At 35.4% G+C, this 20094-nt stretch overlaps 1 protein-coding gene across 9 annotated transcripts in view; it reads left to right on the top strand.

The window, feature by feature from the left end:
- The window catches only part of Stag2 (stromal antigen 2), a 133944-nt gene extending 117450 nt beyond the window's left edge, over positions 1-16494 (top strand). For 6 of the 9 annotated variants that reach the window (XM_048336812.1, XM_048336814.1, XM_048336811.1 and 3 more), the window contains exons 29-34: positions 1206-1429; positions 4022-4211; positions 4302-4412; positions 7445-7571; positions 8441-8518; positions 14568-16494. In XM_048336812.1, coding sequence (XP_048192769.1) covers positions 1206-1429; positions 4022-4211; positions 4302-4412; positions 7445-7571; positions 8441-8518; positions 14568-14591 — 754 coding nt within the window. In that variant the 3' untranslated portion in view covers positions 14592-16494. The remainder of the gene's footprint in view (positions 1-1205; positions 1430-4021; positions 4212-4301; positions 4413-7444; positions 7572-8440; positions 8519-14567) is intronic. The other 3 variants (XM_048336817.1, XM_048336818.1, XM_048336816.1) reach the window with 1 other exon arrangement.
- Positions 16495-20094: the final 3600 nt, after the last annotated feature.

Raw genomic sequence — 20094 nt, 5'->3', positions numbered from 1 at the left:
ATAGACACTTATATCTATATGTATAATACAAACACTATGCATGAAGATGATAAATAACAAATTCAGGTTAGTGGACCCTCTGGGGCAGGAGGAGGAGAAGTAAGAATGACTTCAGTGCGAGTTTATATGTAATATTCTACTAGGTGTATGGAGGGTATAGGGCTCTAAATCTCTCTACCAGAATAGTTTAACTCAAACTTTGTGTTCTGTATCAGACTGGTAATAATTCCCAGATTGCTAACCTATTCAGCCACACTAGAGAGCATTTACTACTTACTGCTTATGGCTGAAATATATTATAAATTGAAGTACTGAACAGTTACTACATAGCATTATGTATGTAACTGTGCTAGTAAAGGTGAATTAAATGGAATTATTGACCTCAATGGCAACAGATATTTGAATTGAACTTTACAATTAGTTGACAAATAGTTGTCTTTACTAAACATACTTCAGCTTTAGTATCAGATCATTATATGTAAATCATAGTTATGCTACTTATTATTACTACTATTGTGGGTACATAGTCTTAAACTTATCATTGCTTTTCTTGGTATTTTTCTTTTTTTTGGCCAGTCCTGGGGCTTGGACTCAGGGCCTGAGCACCGTCCCTGGCTTCTTTTTGCTCAAGGCTAGCACTCTGCCACTTGAGCCACAGCGCCACTTCTGGCCATTTTCTGTATATGTGGTGCTGGGGAATTGAACCCAGGGCCTCATGTACACGAGGCAAGCACTCTTGCCACTAGGCCGTATCCCCAGCCCCATCATTGCTTTTCTTATCTTTACAATGGAGAGAATGTTTCTCCCATGTAATGGTAGGAATAATAAGGGAATTGAAAGAAAAATGCCTAGTGAATAGAAGTCAAATGAATGTTAGTTGAATTTTCATTGTAAAGTTATATATAAGTCTTGTGATGCTTTGATCAAATTTATGACTTCCATCAGGCTAAATTTTTTTTTTACAGATATGGAGTATATATGACTCATCTTTCCATATTTCCTGTGTCTGAGATATAGTAGATAGTTCAGAAAAGTTAATATGAAGTGCTCTGAATTTTTTCATTCAGTGTAAGAATATTGTGAGAGATAAACTTGCTCATCAGTGTCCTGCTGACTAAAAGATCACATTATGTTCCCATAACTAAGGGAGTGGTAGAACTGGCAGTTTTATGTGTCAAAGGTAACAGTTTTTACTTCTCTTTAAGGTATGTTTACTTGGAAAAGTTCATGACCTTTCAGATGTCACTCCGAAGAGAAGATGTGTGGCTTCCACTGATGTCTTACCGGAATTCTTTGCTAGCTGGTGGTGATGATGACACCATGTCAGTTATTAGTGGAATCAGCAGTCGGGGGTCAACTGTACGGAGTAAAAAATCAAAACCATCTACAGGGAAACGGAAAGTGGTTGAAGGCATGCAGCTTGCACTCCGTAAGGATATAGCTAATTGTTTATATTCTGGTGGTGACCAACTGAATTGTCATTAAGATCCCTAGTTTTCATTTGGTATGAATTGTTCAACAGTAGCACACATAATGTGTCAGTCAGTCAGTCAGTCATTTGTAAATGTGGTGCTTTAAGTGTTTTACAAACATAAACCTAAGCTGATCAACTCAACTCTCCAGGTACATCTTCATTTTTCAGATGAGAGAGCTATCACAAAAAAAAATAACTTTTCCAAAGTTCAGTAGGAGAGCGTGGTAGTCTCATTCTAAAGTACCTGTTTCTTTTATCACTGTTTTATACTATATGCACAGGGAAATGGATTCAGCATGAAAGAACTAGTTTTTCCTGGGAGATCAGATTATCTAGTTTGACGCAGAGCAAGAGACTTAGACAAGTAGAACTTATGAATTTCGGTGAAGTAATCTGGAAGAACTTGATAGAAATTCACAGCGCTATATATTACATTAAAGATAAGAATGGGTTATGATGCTTGATGTTCTTGGGATTCTAGCATTCTAAGAATTTTTTTGCCAGTCCTGGGGCTTGAACTCAGGGCCCAAGCACTGCCCCTGGCTTCTTTTTGCTCAAGGCTAAGCACTCTACCTCTTGAACCCCTGTGTCACTTCCAGCTTTTTCTATTTATGTGGTGCTAAGGAATTGAACCCAGGGCTTCGTGCACTAAGCCACATCCCCAGCCCCCCTAAAATTGGTTTTATTTGCATCTGGGGGCTTTTCCTATTTTCAGAAGCCTTTAAAAGAAATTAGCATTTCTCAGGCCTTAGACTATTTACTGTTGCTGAGTAATAAACTAACTCAAAACTTAGGGTATAGTAGTGATTATATTATATGGTTGTGTTGAGTGGTGGCTGCAATCATATGGAAGCATATTTGACTTAAAGTAAACCCAGAGCACCTCTCAGTATCAGCATTTCACTGAGTTCCAAAAGCTAGTATTTAAAAAAATCTAGGATCTGTATGTTCCATAAGACTTAGGGCTGGAAATTCCAGAGGAAAGAAACATAGTCCTCCTTTTTTTTGATAGTCTTCCATCAAAAAAATTCTCTTCATCCTGGAGCTGGTACTTCATGCCTGTAATCCTAGCTTCTCAGGAGGCTGAGATCTGAGGATTGTGGTTCAAATCCAGCCTGGGCAAGAAAGTCCGTGAAACTCTTATCTCCAATAAACTACTCACAAAAAGCAGGAAGTGGCACTGTAGCTCAAGTGGTAGAGCTCAGGGACAGTGCCCAGGCCCAGAGTTCAAGCCCTGGGACCAGCAAAAACCAAACAAATAAAAAAAACCCTGTCAATCTTCCTGCCTTCCCAGTGTGGGGATTATAAGTATATGCCACCAGGCCCAGTCCCATATCTGTTAATACGAGAAGTGCTTAAAGAATCTTAGGACTGTATTTTTAAATTTTCACAAAATTTATGTAGCATTTGTCATCAGATGCACTGTGTTAAATATGATAATCTTATGAATAAGTGGTTTCAGAATCTTTTGTCCAAACATGACTTGATACTTAGAATTTGTACCATCGAAGTGTGATTCCCCTTATAGTTAAGATCTGGTTAACAGATTGGTGACCACTCTTACTCTCCTAACTGGCCTGTTTACTTAAGTTCATCCTCCACACATTGATTGAAACATTTAACTCACCAAATTGCTTCCATTCTATAAAACGTTCTACAATGGGTTCCTGTCATCTTGGGGTATAGGGTGTGTATGTATGTGTCGTCTTAGGGTGCTGTGTCTGTGTCTAGGTCTATATGTGGGATGCATACACTGGTAACTCAGGACCCTGCACTTTTGTGCTCAAGCCTGCCATGCTACTTACTACCTAGAGCTCTACTTCCGGCCTTTTGGTGGTTAATTGGGTATGGACATTCCTGCTGGGCTGGCTTTGAATTGTAATCTTCATATCTCAGCCTCTTGAGTAGCTAGGATTACCGGTGTAGACACCAGCACCCAGCTGATTCCTGTCATCTTAGTGCACAGATCATGAGACTTTCTATATGTAGACTTCTGTCTCCCCCCCCCCCCCCAAAAAAAAAAAAAAAACAACAATGCCTTGCTTATGTAGACCTGGCAGTCCTCAGAACTCAAATTCCTCTTGTCCTGCAGAGGTTGCAGGTTCACTTCACCTGGCTACATATAGAATTCCACTTTATCACTCTTGATCTTTATATCCAAAGAGTATTGAGCAGCTTGAACCATATAAAGTTATTCTTCATTTTATCAGTTATTAGCAGGTTTGTATGATTTAAGTCTAGTGCTCTTAAGTTCTTTCCCCCTAGACAAGCCTTCCAAGGCTACTTGATCCATACCCTACTTAATTTGCTCTGGTTAGCTGTTAACGGTGCTTCTTTCATTCTCATTCTGCCAGGACTTACTACTGTATATGATATTATAATTGCCTGCGTGCTCTTTCCTCAGAATTAGACTTAAGGTAGGGCAGACACTGCTTCCATAGATTTGTATTCTGGACATTTATATATGGAAAGCAACAGAGCTGTTTATTGACCTGAATGTGTTATATTAGACATCTGAACTTCATTGCTGTCAATGTTCTATTTCAGCTGAAGAAAGCAGTAGTAGTGACAGTATGTGGTTAAGCAGAGATCAAGCACTGCACACACCTGTTATGATGCAGACACCGCAGCTCACCTCCACTATCATGAGAGAACCCAAAAGATTACGGCCTGAGGATAGCTTCATGAGTGTCTATCCTATGCAGACTGAGCATCATCAAGCTCCTCTGGATTATAAGTAAGTACATTTGAGCATTTGTGTACTAGAACTTTATTAATTACATAGAACAAAAGTTAAATTAAAAGAAGAATAAAATTCTCCTTGAAGCACGCAGGTAACATGGATGTTAGCTCAAAGACAACAAGAGGAAGCAAGGCAACAGCAGGAGAGAGCAGCAATGAGCTATGTTAAACTGCGAACTAATCTTCAGCATGCCATGTAAGTGAGAGTGCCTTATTGTCTGAGTCTAGGAAGTTCACTAATTCATTTTAACATATTTCAATGTGTGCCGTAGCTAAAATTTCAGCAAACTCTCTCTAGAGTAACTAAGCTGAAATAATCAAGGAACTAAAAATTGGTCTTTTCCAACAGAGAAAATGTTTTAAGTTAAATATTTCTTAGTTAGTTAGAGGACCAATTAATTATAGGTGGATCTGTTGGAAAAAGTTTAAATATGAGTCCTTGTTTATTTTGGTACACAGAATTAAAAGTACATTTATGTTATATTTTAATTGATTTTCCCACCTTGGTTCAGGCCCTCATTTCTTACCTGAACTATTGTATTAGGTTTCTAACTGGTTTTCTTCCCTAAAACACCCATTTATCCTCTCACCAAACCCCTCCCTTCACGCTCCCTACCACTCCATTGTTCACATTGCCATCAAGAATTACTACTCTAGAGTAAAATCTTACCCATGTAACTCTCTTACTTAAAACTTTTCCATGGCTCCATATTGCCTGCTGGATAAAATTCAAACTTCTTTAGCTCATGGCATGCGAGATTTTTCAAAATAGAGCCCTTGCTTATGTTTTAATATTGTCATATCTCATTCTTGGCAACTGGTACAGTCTTTGTGCAAGAACAAGCTCAGGTATCACATTAAATAAAGCTGCACTCATCTATGCTCCCATAACACGGTGGATATTCATAATTTCTTACGGTACTTGCCATGTTGTATTGTAATTATATCTGTATGAGTTTGTCCCTTTCTCTATAGACTGTGAGCTCCTAAAGGGCAGGGACCTCATTCATTTCCTATTGGTGCTTGGCAAATAAAAGGTGCTAAGTCAATGTTCAGTGACAGAATAAATATTCAGTGCTGGAAGATTATAGTTTTCTTTTAAATACTTCATTTTTACTGGATTCTGTATGAGAACATTACAGTGATTTCTGAGATCTTTGTTAGCTTTGTCTCCTAAATGAATTTCAAAGAAGTGGTGCTTAGATTGTGTTTTTATATGTCTTGATTGGCTTACAGAGGAAAGTGTGTTGATTCTAATAGTTTTGAGTTTAAAATCATTATAACCTAAATGTGTATTTTTTAATGCTAGGAAGTAGTAATGGTTACCCTCTTGTTTTTTTTAATTTACATTTTGTTTTAATTTATTGCTCTTAAGTGTTTTATGAGCTTTTCTTCAGCAACAATCATTTACCATGAGTGGTGGCATGTATAAATTCATTTTAGCTATCTTCCTAGTGGTCATGATAACCTCTATCAAGACATATTCTCTATTACAGGTATAGATTCTGATCCTCACTTGGCTAATATCACTTGGTTTTGTCCTTCTTTCTTTGTTTCTTCGGTTATTTTATGCTTGGTCCAACTAATTTCTTAGTTTTCGCTCCATCATTAAGCAGTGTAAAATTCTGCTATGCAGTCATTTGATTTATACCTCTTGCTTCAAAAGAATACCAGTTTCCAACATCCTCTAGTGCATTCCATTACCATTCTTTTTGTTTACAGATTGTTTTAATTCCTAATTACAGGTAATCTCTCCCTGACAACTAAAAGAGATTGTCTCAGTTAAACAACTATTACCAGGATATTTTTGGTTGTTTTTCCATAAGCAGTTTGTTGCCTGGGATTGTAGAGTACTTGTTTTATAGTGATTTTACTGTAATAGTATCTGCCCTTTAATTGAAAATACTTCCCGGTTGTAGTTGATATCACATAGTAAAACTACCTTTTATTATCCAGAACTGTCATTGTCAACATGTTTGTCACAGTATCCTGGATCATTTATCATGTCTTATTAGCTTTGCCGTTTATGTGCCTGTGGTAGTACTGGTGTTTGAACTCAGAGCCTAGGTGTTGTCCCTTAGCTTTTTTGCTCAAGGATGGTACTCTACCATCTGAGCCACCATTCCACTTTTGGCTTTTAGATGATTAATTGGAAATAGTCTTACAGACTTTCCTATGCTGGTTGGCTTCAGACTGTGATCCTCATATTTTAGCTTCCTGAGTATCTAAGATTAGAGGCATTAGCCACCAGCACCTGGCTCTATCTTTATTTCTTTTGCTATCCAGCATATTACTATATTCATTGTAAGCATTTGATTAATAACCATTGATATTTCCATAGTTTATGATGGTAAAGGGATCTTTTAATGGAGTGTTGGCCAAACTGGGAAACTCAAAAGTCACACTCAACTTGTGCTGATCTGGCTAACTTGTGAACTCAGTTTGTTTGCCCCATAATTATATGATCAAACAGAGCTATTGGTCTTAACTTTTGCTTTTGCCTTTCGATTTAATGTCTTAGTTTTGAGTTTCAAAGGGTACAATGGATTCAAGTATCATTTTGCATTATTCCTGTTGAGAGTCACTTCTTTTTAGTATGTCTTTTTAACACTTGATGCACAGTACTGCTTTTTGTCATAATTGTTTACTTTCTCATAGTCTGTGAGCTCCTTGGGGGCAGGAATCATGTGTTACTTAAATTATTTTTTTTAGCATCCATAGGACATAGCAGAAGTCACAGATCAGGCACTGAGTGAGTGAGTGACTGAGAGTGCGAGTCAGTGAATAAGCACTGGTGCACTTCATATACTGAATGAATGAGTGATGGGTAAATTGAGCATTATATATTATAAAAATACATGTATTCTAAAAATGTCATTTCTTTGGTCTCTGTTTTATGTTTGCTTATTAATTTGTGCCCTGCCTACTTTGAAAAAGGATTTGAGGTATCTTATATGTTCCCATGTGGAAAATTCTCATTGAACCTTGTATCTGACCTATCAGAACATTAATTAAGTGTATAGAAGTGTAAGGTAGAATAAACCTAAATCCTTAGCATTTTTAAATAAGTGGACATTGGGATTTCGACATCATCGATGACATGATCAATGCCTAATCATTCTCCCTGACCTTTAATTCCATCATTTTCCATTATAGTTTATATTTAACCACATATTTTCCATATTCATGACATGGTTCAGATCTTCACTTCGTTTTATATTTCTCTAGTCGGCGTGGTACAAGTCTAATGGAAGATGATGAAGAGCCAATTGTTGAAGATGTTATGATGTCCTCAGAAGGAAGGATTGAGGATCTTAACGAGGGAATGGATTTTGATACGATGGATATAGACTTGGTAAGAAACTTACAGAAGTAAGATTTTCAACTTAGATCCTTCAGAAATAAAATTATTTTAACAAAATTTTTAAATTGCTGTGATGAAGGTGATGTACTGAGGGGTTGCAGTTACAGAAGTCAGGTAATAAAGTTAAATTTTTATTTAAAAAAGGAAAAATAAATTATGCAAAATTTATTAAAAATAATATAGTTTCCAGGAAAATAACTTCTGCCAGAATATAGTTTTCTGTTTACTCACCATTACAAAAAATAGTATACTATTAAAGTGATGACCTGTTATTGGGACAAGCTTTTGTATCAGATAATAAAGTTAAACTTGAAGAAACAGTAAATACATCATTACATCATTAATAATTACACACATGGCAATACATAAAATACTTACACATCTTTCATTTTTCCAGCTATCTCATTGAACTTTGTGAGGTTAATTGAATGGATTGAGGATAGTAAAGTTTGAAAAGCCAATTCCTTGAACAAGAAATAAAATACTAAGAAAAACTGAGACTTATGAGCCAGGTCCTGTAATTCTTTGCTTTAGTGTATCATAGAATATTTTTCTTAAAAGGCAGAAGTAATTTAATGTGGTTTCTCTTTAGAATAGTATAATTTGGCATCTTTAAAGGAAGGTAATTTGAAGAGGAATTTTTAAGGTAAAATGAAAGTTCTAGTTTTTGCCCGAGAATAATTTTTTTGGATTAATTGTTTTTGCACTTTTCAGATGAGTATAGTTTGAGTATACAATATTTGAGATAATGTAAAGTGCACTTGTAATCATATACCTAATGATAATTAACATGAATATTTTTTAAGTTATCTGGTTTATAGATATAGCATATGTCAACTCACTGTCTTTTTCTTCCTTAGCCACCATCAAAGAACAGACGAGAACGAACAGAACTGAAGCCCGACTTCTTTGATCCAGCCTCAATTATGGATGAATCAGTAGGTTTAATTTAAATTTTCCCCAGGATTGCAAAATCAAAAGTATATGTAATAACTGCATTTGAGATTGAAGAGTTGGGGCAGCAGTATAATGAAAATGGATAAAAACAATTTGGAGTGGAGAAAACAGAGGCTGGCAAGTAAAATTTCCACAGGGGAGGATGAATGCAGTTACTGGTAACCAGATTAAAACTTCTTTCAATCCATGTGCCCAAGGCTCATACCTGTAAGCCTAGTAGGCTGAGATCTGAGAATTCTGGTTCCAAACCAGCATAGACAGGAAAGTTTGTGAGACTGTTATCTCCAATTAACCACTGAAAAGCAGGAAATGGCGCTGTGGCTTAAGTAGTAGAGTGCTAGCCTTGAGCAAAAAAGCCAAAGGACAGTGCCCAGGTCTAGAGTTCAAGCCTCGGGATTGACACACAGACACACAATTCTTTCAAATCCTTAGCCAATTGGGATATGAATGTTAAACAATTTAGAACTTTACTGTAGGTTTGGATTTCCGGTGAAAGAATTTTCCATGAGAGTGGCTTGGAATAAAATGTATTTCAGAAAGACTTCCTGTTCATATATGGATGGATAGAATGACTAAAGGATTAATTGTAATATAAAAGCATGTGAAAGATAGTAAGAATTTGTTGCTGGGCCTGGTGATGCACACCTGTAATCCCAGCACTGAGGCAGGAGAGTCTTTAATTTTGAGGCCAATCTGGGCTAGTGTAACCTTTCTCAAAAGAGATGGGGAGTGAAAACTTGAACAAGAGGTTAGGCAGTTCAGTTTTTTTTTTCTTTTTGGCTTCTTAAAATTGGGTTTCACTATACATACCACTATATATTCCAGGCTGTATTTGAACTCATTATGTAGCACTTGAACTGTTGATACTTCCTCCGCCTTCCAAGTGCTGGGGCTGTAGGCATGCAACATAATACCCACTGTTCTTTGTTGTAAATATTAGTACCTTGTGCCATATTCTCCCCATCAGTGCTTTGGCTCATAACCGCCTCAGTCATCACTTGGACTGTTTGCAAAGTCTTCACAAATGTTACTATCTTACTCCTCTTTTTCTCTTACAGAATTACCCTTCAACAACTCACATCTGATCTTTTTTTTCCCCTAAGTCTTTTTTGTAAAGTTTTCCTCCATTGTCATTCAGAAAAAAAATACTGACTCCTTAGCTTGGTAAACAAAACCTTCTCCACCTTAAGCTTGGCCATTTTCTTCCATTGCATTGTATATTCCATTCGAGTTACATCAAAGTTGGTAGTTTGTCTCTATCTATAACTTTGTATACCTTGCTTTTCTTTCTGCCAGAAATACCCCTTCTCTTTTCCTCCTAGTGAATACTTCCTTTAATACTAAGTTCTGGTAACTGACATTTTACTGACTTCTCTAGATAGGTATTTTATTCATGCTTCCTTTAACACTTCATATACTTTATTTTAGTTTCTGAATCTTGTATTATATTCTCTTTGTCTATATTGTCATATGTACTTTCATTGTAATACAAGCTCCTTGAAAGCACTATTGATTTTGTTCATTTTGAGTTCTTCCTACTATAGTTGGTATTTAACTTTGTTGAATGAATAAATATTTATATGCTCTTCCATGTCACTTTTTGGTGCTGACCCATTCGTCCTAATACTTCCTCCTGTTCATCCTGTGAGCCACCATTTCTCCCTTTCATTGTTCACATGGTAGTTCACATGGTAGTCAGGGAGCTCCTGAAAGCCTTTAACTTTTAAAAAATTTATGCTCTTGGAAATACAAACTAATTCACACTAACATTAATGAAGCCAGATATTTGACCCAAACGATAGAATTTCATAGTTGAGTAGCTATCTCTCTTTTATTCTCTAATGAGACAGCTGGAGATCTTATGAAATTAACTAGTTTCTGCCTCAGTAGGCCTAGAAGGTTGGCCTTAGATTCTGCATCATTTAACAGTGCTGTTGATGCTTCAAGTTAGGTCAACAGAGCATTTCTTTTTCTTTTTGGCGATTCCTGGGGCTTGGACTCAGGGCCTGAGCACTGTCCCTGGCTTCTTTTTGCTCAAGGCTAGCGCTTGAGCCACAGCGCCACTTCTGGCCATTTTCTGTATATGTGGTGCTGGGGAATCGAACCCAGGGCCTCATGTATGTGAGGCAGGCACTCTTGCCACTAGGCCATATCCCCAGCCCCAGAGCATTCTTTTGAGTAGCAAGGCTTTAAAGAACAGTGGGGACCTGTCCTACCCATAATGTTATAGTTTAAGTGCATATTGAAGTATCTGGTTTTCCTGATTATCTAGAATAATGTATCTTCCCAATTTGCTAAATAAGCATTATTGTGATGAGGGATATAAAGTAATCTTTTTAAGTAGTTATGAAATGCATTCGTTTAATACTTTATTGAGGTAGAAGTTTAGTGATAAGTAAGACACTCCCCTGTCCCTACAATTACATATTCTAGTATGCCCTGGCTATCCATTCAAAATGGAAGTACAAAAGCTGATATTTGACACTGTTCTAACCATGATTTATTTTGATCCTTCCAGCTACCTTGTGAGAAAGATGACAAGATTCTTACTTTTATAATTAAGTAAACAGATAACAGAGAGATGGTTTGGCGACTTACTAAAGTTATGCAATGAATAAGTGTCAGGGTAGTAAATTAACCCCAGTTCTGTTTTGTTTTGTTTTTTTTTTGGCCAGTCCTGGGGCTTGGACTGGGGCCTGAGCACTGTCCCTGGCTTCTTTGCCCTACCACTTGAGCCACAGCGCCACTTCCAGCTTTTTTCTATATATGTGGTGCTGAAGAATTGAACCCAGGGCTTCATGCATGCTAGGCAAGCACTCTACCACTAAGCCACATTCCCAGCCCCTAACCCTAGTTCTTTAAATAATCCAAACTGTTGGTACTATGTATACTTGCAGAAACTAAAACCAGACCTCATTTCGATGAAACACCAAGAAAATTAATTAGGAAATTGAAATGATTTATCATACTCAAAATTGATAGGAACAGTTAGAACTTCCCATACTTTTATATATTCATCTAATGTCAGAACTGTAAGCATTTGTTTCCATAGTTACATGCTAGATTTGCAAAAAGATGTTCTATAGAAACGCAGCAGTAGAGGCTGGGAATATGGGCTAGAGTGCTTGCTTCGTATACATGAAGCCCGGGGCAAAAAAACCCACAAAAACAAAAAACAAAAGTAAAGCAGTGTTATAAAATGGGTGTAGTTTTTGATATTTGATAAACAGAAAATTATAACCTCAAGTTGGTAAAAAATAGGGACCTACTAATTACTTGTTACTTATAGCAACTTTATGGCATTTCCATGTATCTTGAATATGTTGTAACCAAAAGGCCTTTTTATTAATTTATTATTTTAGCTGCTTTTACTACTAAAATAAAGATATGTATCAAATCTGTAATTTTATAGCATTACCACATGATGGCAGCAGGTACATAACTGAGTGCTCAGTAATCCTTAAGGTTTCAGGTACCTTTAGGAGTCTGTTGTATTACTTTTAAAATTTGTATGAGTTTATTTACTTTCACTTGTTTTTATGATAGAACAGGATTTTGTATGCAGGGCCTCACACTTTCTCACTTGGATTTTCATCCTTTTCATAGCTGATACTTTACTATTTGAGCCATACCTCCAGTTCAGCTTTTTTGCTGGTTGACTAGGGATAGAATCTTATAACTATTCTGCCTAGGATGGCTTCAAACTTTGATCCTCAGATCTGTTTTCTGAGTAGCTAAAATTACAGATGTGAGACACTGGTGTCCAGCTGAGTTTGCATATGCTATAGTGTCTCAACCATATCTTAGTAATTAAATAGGATAACAGAAAATTTGATTGTATTAATAAAATCTAGTACAATTCAAGCTTTTGACAAGTGAGTCATCAAAGTAAAAACTAGAATTTAAATCTCTTAATGCCCAGTTCTGATATTCTCAAATTCTAAGTGAACTTAATTCAGTGTACCTTACTACATAGATAATCCAGGTTACTACTAATAAATCATAAGTATGCCTTTCATAACATGATTTTCACATTATCTAAGAGTGGTAATAAAAGAAAAAAACAGGCCATATCATTTTAGGGTTGCATATGCATCAGATTGTAGATTTATGATATAATTGACTTTACATTTGGATACAAGATTTATTCATCCCATAAAATTGATAAAGGAAGGGTTCAGTTTAATGGAGCTAATTTAATTTTCTAGTCTGTGCAAAAGAGCAGAAAGAATTTCAGATCTCCAAATGCTTTCTAGTCAGGCACTTTGGAAAGAACACAAGTTCATCCGATAGCTCCACTCTGCACTAAGGATTGACTAGTTAAAATTTTATCCTTTCATCAGATCTTTCCTTACCCAGAGTCAAAATAGTGTTTTGATCAGAAAGAACCCTTAAATATTATCTAGGCCTCTTTAGTATAACCATCTAGACTCTTTTGATTCTGACAAACCAAAGAGAACCCTGAAACTTTTTTCCAAGCAGGGAATAAGAAGGATACGTAGTAGTGGTTAATGGGAGTTGTATGACGTAGGGTATATAAATCCTCTTTGTTTTCATTACTGGAGATTCTCAACACTTTACTTGGTAATTTACTACAAAAATGCTGGAAGCAGATACTTCTTTTCCTGGCTTGAAAGTACAGGTTTCTTCAGATTTAAAGAATTACAAGTTTCTAATTTTCATTCAAGTTATATTTGACTTAGAGTCCTTTGTCATCTCAATCTCAGCTCATTACTTCTGGCTTTGCTAGGAGTTCTTACCAGCTAGTAATTACAGTATTTTGAAGTATTGCTTAATTGTCCTATTAAGTGCTAGAATTTTAATTGAAACACCTAACTTAGATTATACACCAAAAATTATGTGCCACACTGGTTTAATGAACAAGACGCAATTAATAGCTATTCACCACCTGCTTTTACTTTTAGTGACAAGTAATTATTAGGTTTTACCTAACAATTCTTTTTCCAACTGGAATGCATAGAAAATTATCAATGTAGGTTATTTTGCCTACATTTTACCTTACTTCCTTGCTTTCTTACAATATATAATTCTCTTCATTAACTCAGGTCAGATTTTCTTTTTTTTTTGGCCAGTCCTGGGCCTTGGACTCAGGGCCTGGGCACTGTCCCTGGCTTCTTTTTGCTCAAGGCTAGCACTCTGCCACTTGAGCCACAGCTCCACTTCTGGCCGTTTTCTGTATATGTGGTGCTGGGGAATTGAACCCAGGGCCTCACGTATACGAGGCAAGCACTCTTGCCACTAGGCCATATCCCCAGCCCCAGGTCAGATTTTCTAAAGAAAGCTTCCTGTTTTAGCTATATACTTGTCTTCTTCTTTTTTTTTTTTATCTGCATGTTGAAATGCCTTTTTGAAAACTACCCACTTCAGACAAATGCACATGTTCATAAGACTTTCTTAGAGACATTACAGTGACTCTCCATGCCAGAAGTGTGTATCAGGAAGCATGTTCATTTGTTCACTCAACAAATGTTGAGTGCATATCGATCTTCAGGGCTTTAGGAATGTGTATAAATACAATAAGACAAAGTTCTTTGTAAATCACTTGCCATCTTCACTAGTTCTGAAGCTATTATTATTTTACAGTCACATGAATTTTGGGCTATGTATCTGAAGAGAATGGTTTATTAGCATTTTATGTAATATAAAAGATTAATGTTAAGGGGCTGGGGATATGGCCTAGTGGCAAGAGTGCTTGCCTCGTATACATGAAACCCTAGGTTCAATTCCTCAGCACCACATCTATATATAGAAGGAGCTAGAAGTGGTGCTGTGGCTCAAGTGGTAGAGTGCTAACCTTGAGCAAAAAGAAGCCAGGGACAGTGCTCAGGCCCTGAGTTCAAGCCCCAGGACTGGCAAAAAACAACAACAACAAAAATGCCCCCCCCCCACACACACACAGTAGTAAACCATCCTGTCTAACAACAACAACAACAAAAGATTAATGTAAAACATTATGTTTTTGTAAAGAAATGAATGGCTGTACTAATGAATTTTTTTCTCTCTTATTAGGTTCTTGGAGTGTCAATGTTTTAATGCCAGTACACAATTAAATCTGTGGTGAAGTCATTTTCTAAGTGGAAGAAGAAATTTTAAAGTAAAGTGTGAAATACAATGAAATCCTGTACAGATTTTTCTCTAAGGAGAATACAAAATGCTTATGCTTACCAAGATCAAATGAATTGAAGGGGCAGTTTTGTTTGCCTGAAAAAGTAAAGGACAAGTAAACAATTTGATGATAAGCTACAGTTTTTCTTAGAAAGTAAATATTTTATTTATGCGCTGTTAGTTGGCTTTGAAATCAATTTATTTCATGCTTTTTTACAAAACATAACAATCTGAAGAGGCATTTGGTACAGATAAGAAATCTCTCACATGTATTTACTGGTTGTATTAAGTAACGATGACCTCTGCTGGATTTCTGTTTACATCCAAGAATCAGAAGTTAAGGATGGTTTATTCCCTGACACTGAAATTGTAGGATAGAATTGTTTTTAGCATTCTAAATTTAAATGCTTAAAACACCAATCAAAACTTTGTTTTAAATATTGTAATTGTGGAGAAAAGTTAAACTTATAAGCAGAACTTTTACAATTTTTTCATCTAAAATGTATTTTAAGATATTTTTAAAATCCAAGAGCTTCTCTATACTTTTCAGAAATATCCAGATGCAGTGAACTGCCAGAAGGTAACCAGTCTCAAACATATGCTTATCCCATTTATCAACCCTGGAAGTTTGCTTGTCCTTTAAGATAAAAATGTAATGTTGTGATATTCCTTCCAGTAGTGCCACTGTATTTTGTCTCCAAATAAAAGAAGCTTATTGTAGTATGTTTGCAGAAAAATTCTAAACAAAAATTATACAGCTTATTAGAGTGTGGGAATAGGGATCTAAATTTTAAATAAAATTATATATATATATAAATTGGTGCTGATTTTATAATTGCGCAGTTTGTTTAGTTTTTTCTTACTTTTAAATTCCAACTTAAAATTATGAGGTTTCAGAAATATATTGAAAGTTTAACAATGTTTAAAAATAGAAAAGCATGAGTGTTCATGCTTTAAAATGATTTTTAAATTTGTATTTTATATTGTTTTATCTATCTGTCTTTGCAAGCAGTCTTCAGGTTAAAGATACTTCTAACAGGTTACAGTACATTTCCTCTGTATGTAAATTAGATGGGATAATAGAATTCATAACCCATAATATTCTTTGAAAGCTAAGCTTTAAACTTCATTATGTCCTTTCACAAATTGAATTAGTTTAAAACAGAAAGTGGCTACTTGCCATTTTGACATCCAACTCATTTTGCGAGGCTTAGGCAGCTAGACATCGTTTAAAACAAAATATTAACTTATATTACATGTGTATCTTTTGTCAGTCGTCTCTCAGTTCTTGAGGTATATTATTTTAATCATTCCATGCCTTAATATGCTTGCAATACAACAATATCTTCAGATGAGTGAAAACCAAAAGGCTTCCAGATTTTAGAATCAGAAATCAACAAGCATTGGGCTGTGGTAGCCAAAAACCATAGGTTAGCTAAAAGATCAGGATAAAATTCAATTATTATATTAAATCCTGGTTAATAACAAATGAAACCAGACTTGTCTAACAGATTTTTCCATCAACAAATATTGTTATGTGCAAAAGTATTGCATATGTTGTTTTACACACCACTGCATTTACTAGAACTGCTGAGAGGACTGTATATATGATTTCAAACCTAAGTTGATTTTTTTTTCTCACTCTTGAAAGGAGTACTTCTTTGTGAAAGCAGTTCTTACAGCTTTGTTTTCAACCAGCTAAAATGTTTTATATATTACTCTAACCTGTTGTCCTCCACATTCTATTGTCCTAATTGTACTGTTTTCTGATTTGTATTTATGTCTTGAGACAGTAACTTTTTGAATAAAAATAAACCTACAGTATGTTGTATGTTTTATCTCTTGTAATCAAAGGGGGAGGATGGCTCTAAATGACTTACAAATTATATCAGGTGTTTAAATGTTTTTTGAGTGGAAATGTTTATAGAAAACATCATTTTATATTTTAATAAATCATGTATTTTTAAATGAGATTTAAATCTCTAAATATGAGTAATACCACAAACCATTGAAGCTACTTGATAATAAGGCTATCACATGTATAATTGCGGAAAGCTAAAATGGCATATTATTCATTGTGCCATGGTGCATCTTTAAGGAATCCAGTTGGAGACTGAATTGAGTGGTGTGAATAAACATTGTTCTTAATGTTACCCAGCTGGCTTCTCTGAAGAAATTATAAATTAAATTTGAGTTCTGAGACTTCCAGTAGTCAATGGTTTTAGAAGCTTTGGATCTGAGAAGAAAGATAACATATGAGAGACGTCTTCATCATGTCACAAAAGGAACTTTAGAATTCGTGTGGATGAGTACCAGGTTAGGTGGATTATTCTGGTAGCTATACTGGTTTAGCAAACAAAAATGCACCAAATAAGCACAAGGCCTTTGGTTATGAGAAAACTGAGTGATAAAGTTCACCAAATGAAAGTCAATTTTTTTTAATTGCTGGGGATATTGGGGTTTGAATTCAGAGCCACATGTTTACTAGACAAAAGTTCTACCACTCACCCCTATTTTCATATAGTTTATTTTTCAGATAGACTCTCTTATTTCTGTCCCAGGGCAAGCCTTAGACTGTTAACCTCCTCACTAACACATAGCTGAGAACACAGGCATATGTCACAATGGCCACTATGTTTCTGAGATAGGGTCTTGTTACCTTTTTTTTGTCTAGGCTGGCCCATGATCCTCATATCTTTGAGATCCTCATAGCTGGAATTAGTGTGTGTGTGTGTTTTACTGTGCCCTGCCCAACAACTCCATTATAATTCTATGTGTGCCTGATCATATTTACTATCTGTTGGGCACCCAAAGGCCATGAAGATGGACTTTAGTTTGAAGTTGCTTATAGTTTGCAGGGACTGAGAAAATTAGCTGCAACTCTAAAAACTGAATTATGTGTTGAGCACAGAGCAGGGGTCCTAATAGTAAATGTACTCAGGAAGTCTTCTAGTTGTGTAAAACTGACAAAAATTGAATTTTTCCCAACATATTTCTTACGAAAATATGCATACAAGGTGAAGTACAGTAAAAACACTATACTTGATATATTTAAGAGTTTAGTGTTTACTGTTTTGTATATATTTTGTTATTTTGACAAGTAATTGAAGCTATTTAACCCAATCTTTCCCAAAGATGTTGATCATTGTCATCAATCCAGAAAGTTTATGTTCTCTAACCAATTAGTGCTTCCATCCTTCCTGCATAGGCAAAAACTGTTGTTTCTTTTCATTATAGATTAAACCTGGCTATTCTAGAACCTCATATAAGTGGAATCATGCTGTATTCATTTTTTGTGTATCAAATTCTGAGCTAAGCAGAATGTTTCTGAGATTTATCTACATTGTATATATGAAGTTATTTCCTTCCATCCCCCAGTAGTATTTTGTTGTAAAGATATACTGCAGTTTGTTTATCAATTCAATTCAGTGATTTGGCTGTTAGGAATAAAATAAATCTACCACATATATTGCATCTTAAGAACTGCATCATGGACCATGTGAAATGGGAATGGGCGTGACTGAGGCTAAGAGTTTCAGGCAAAGGCAATATAAATGACCATCTTGAATGTAAGCTGAGACCTGGGTGGGACAAAAATACAAGAATAGATAAAAGCTTTGAAAATGAAAGTTTGTACAACTGGTTCCTTTGGTAATCTTTAATCTTTAAAATAATTTGAGAATATGATTCATGTTTATAGAGTATAGTGTGAATAGTATGTATATATTTGTAGTGACCAAGACAATTGGCATTTTCTTAAATATTTGTCATTGCTTTGAGGGGGTGCTTAGAATGCCAGTGTAATTTAAGAATTTTTATTTTATTAAAAGATCTTGTAAATGAAAAATCTCCAGGGGTGATAGCAGTGTGACTAAATTGATAAATAAATTTAATTTAGGTAATTTAAATGTTTTAGTCACATTAGACTTTGGGAAATAATACACTTTCCACAGTTCTTGTCATCTGTGCAGTTGTATCAGTTACATGAACATAAGAACAAAATTATGCTACTGACAGGAAAATGAATGGACAATATCATGTTCGGCAAAATAAGCTAGTTTTTTTTTTTTTTTTTTAAAGAAGGGAGTGTCAGGTACTGATTTGATTGCTCATACCTGTAGTACTCACTACTCAGGTGGCTGAGATCTGAGGATTGCAGTTTAAATGCCAGCCCTAGCAGTAAAGTCTGTGGACTCTTCATTTCCAGTTAACCACCAAAAAGGCAGAAGAGGAGCTGTTGATCAAGTGGTAGATTGCTAGCTTTGGGCAAAAAGCTCAAGGATAATGACCAGGCCCTGAGTTCCAACCCCAAGACTGGCACCCAAAAAATAAAAATAAAAAAGGTAAGGAAGAAGGGGACACAGCAATAGGGGATACATAGTCAAAGTGCATTCCATGCGTGTAATGAGATCCCATGAAATCTTATTCAATATCTACTAAAAAGAAAATGAATTGATAGGTCTCTACAAATGCTGTAAATTTCTGAAAATAGATTCTTTAGTTGATATTAATTTGGGACTGATAAGGTGGAGGCTGGACTAGCTACTATAAATTTACTGTAAGATTTTTTTTTTACTGAAAAAATTGAATATATCATGTGCAAATGGTATTTTGAAACATATACACTGGAGTGGCTAAATTAGCATGTATTACTTTGCATATGTATTTTGTGGTAAAACAAAATCTTTAATTTTCAGTAATATAATACATTGTTGTTAGACTTTTTGCCATGTTGTGTAATATATCTCATAACACTTATTCTAATTGAAGTTTTGTAACCTTTAGTCACTCCCTTAAACCCCTGATACCTTGAGCCTCAGGTGATCGCCACTCTACTCTTTGTTTCTCTGAGTTTGATTATTTTTTAATTTCACAAGTAAGTGAAATTGTTATATTTTCTCTCTGCGTCTCGCTAATTTCAATTAGCAACATGTCCTGGTTCTTGTTACTTCAAATAGCAGATATTTATATTTTCTAAGGGTAAACAATAATCCATTTGGTTATATATGCCACTTTGTCTTTATCTCTTTATTTCTTGATGGATACCAGTTGATTCCATGTCTTGGCTATTACAAATAATGTTCCAGTGAACGCAAGAGTACATGTACCTTTGTAACATCTAATACTGATTTGATTTCCTTTGGCTATATACCCAGGAATAGGATTGCTGAATCATAATGGTGGTTCTATTTTTTATTTCATTTTTGAGTTAATCTTTTTAATATGTGGGGATTTCATTGTAATATTTCCATACATGCAAACAGTACACTTTGAACAAATGGATAGTTTACTGTCTTCATTATGTTCTCATTGCTTCCCTCCCCCTTTTCAAACAGCTTTTGACGGGGTTTAATTATGCTGTGTGCATGTATATAAACATATATGTGTGTATATATAGACACATCTATAATGTCCTTTGATCCAGTTCACT

Source organism: Perognathus longimembris, chromosome 28, assembly GCF_023159225.1.
Source record: "Perognathus longimembris pacificus isolate PPM17 chromosome 28, ASM2315922v1, whole genome shotgun sequence".
Classification (NCBI taxonomy): Eukaryota; Metazoa; Chordata; class Mammalia; order Rodentia; family Heteromyidae; genus Perognathus; species Perognathus longimembris.
The sequence above is the reverse complement of the archived record's forward strand: the minus strand, read 5'-3'. Positions and strand labels throughout refer to the sequence as shown.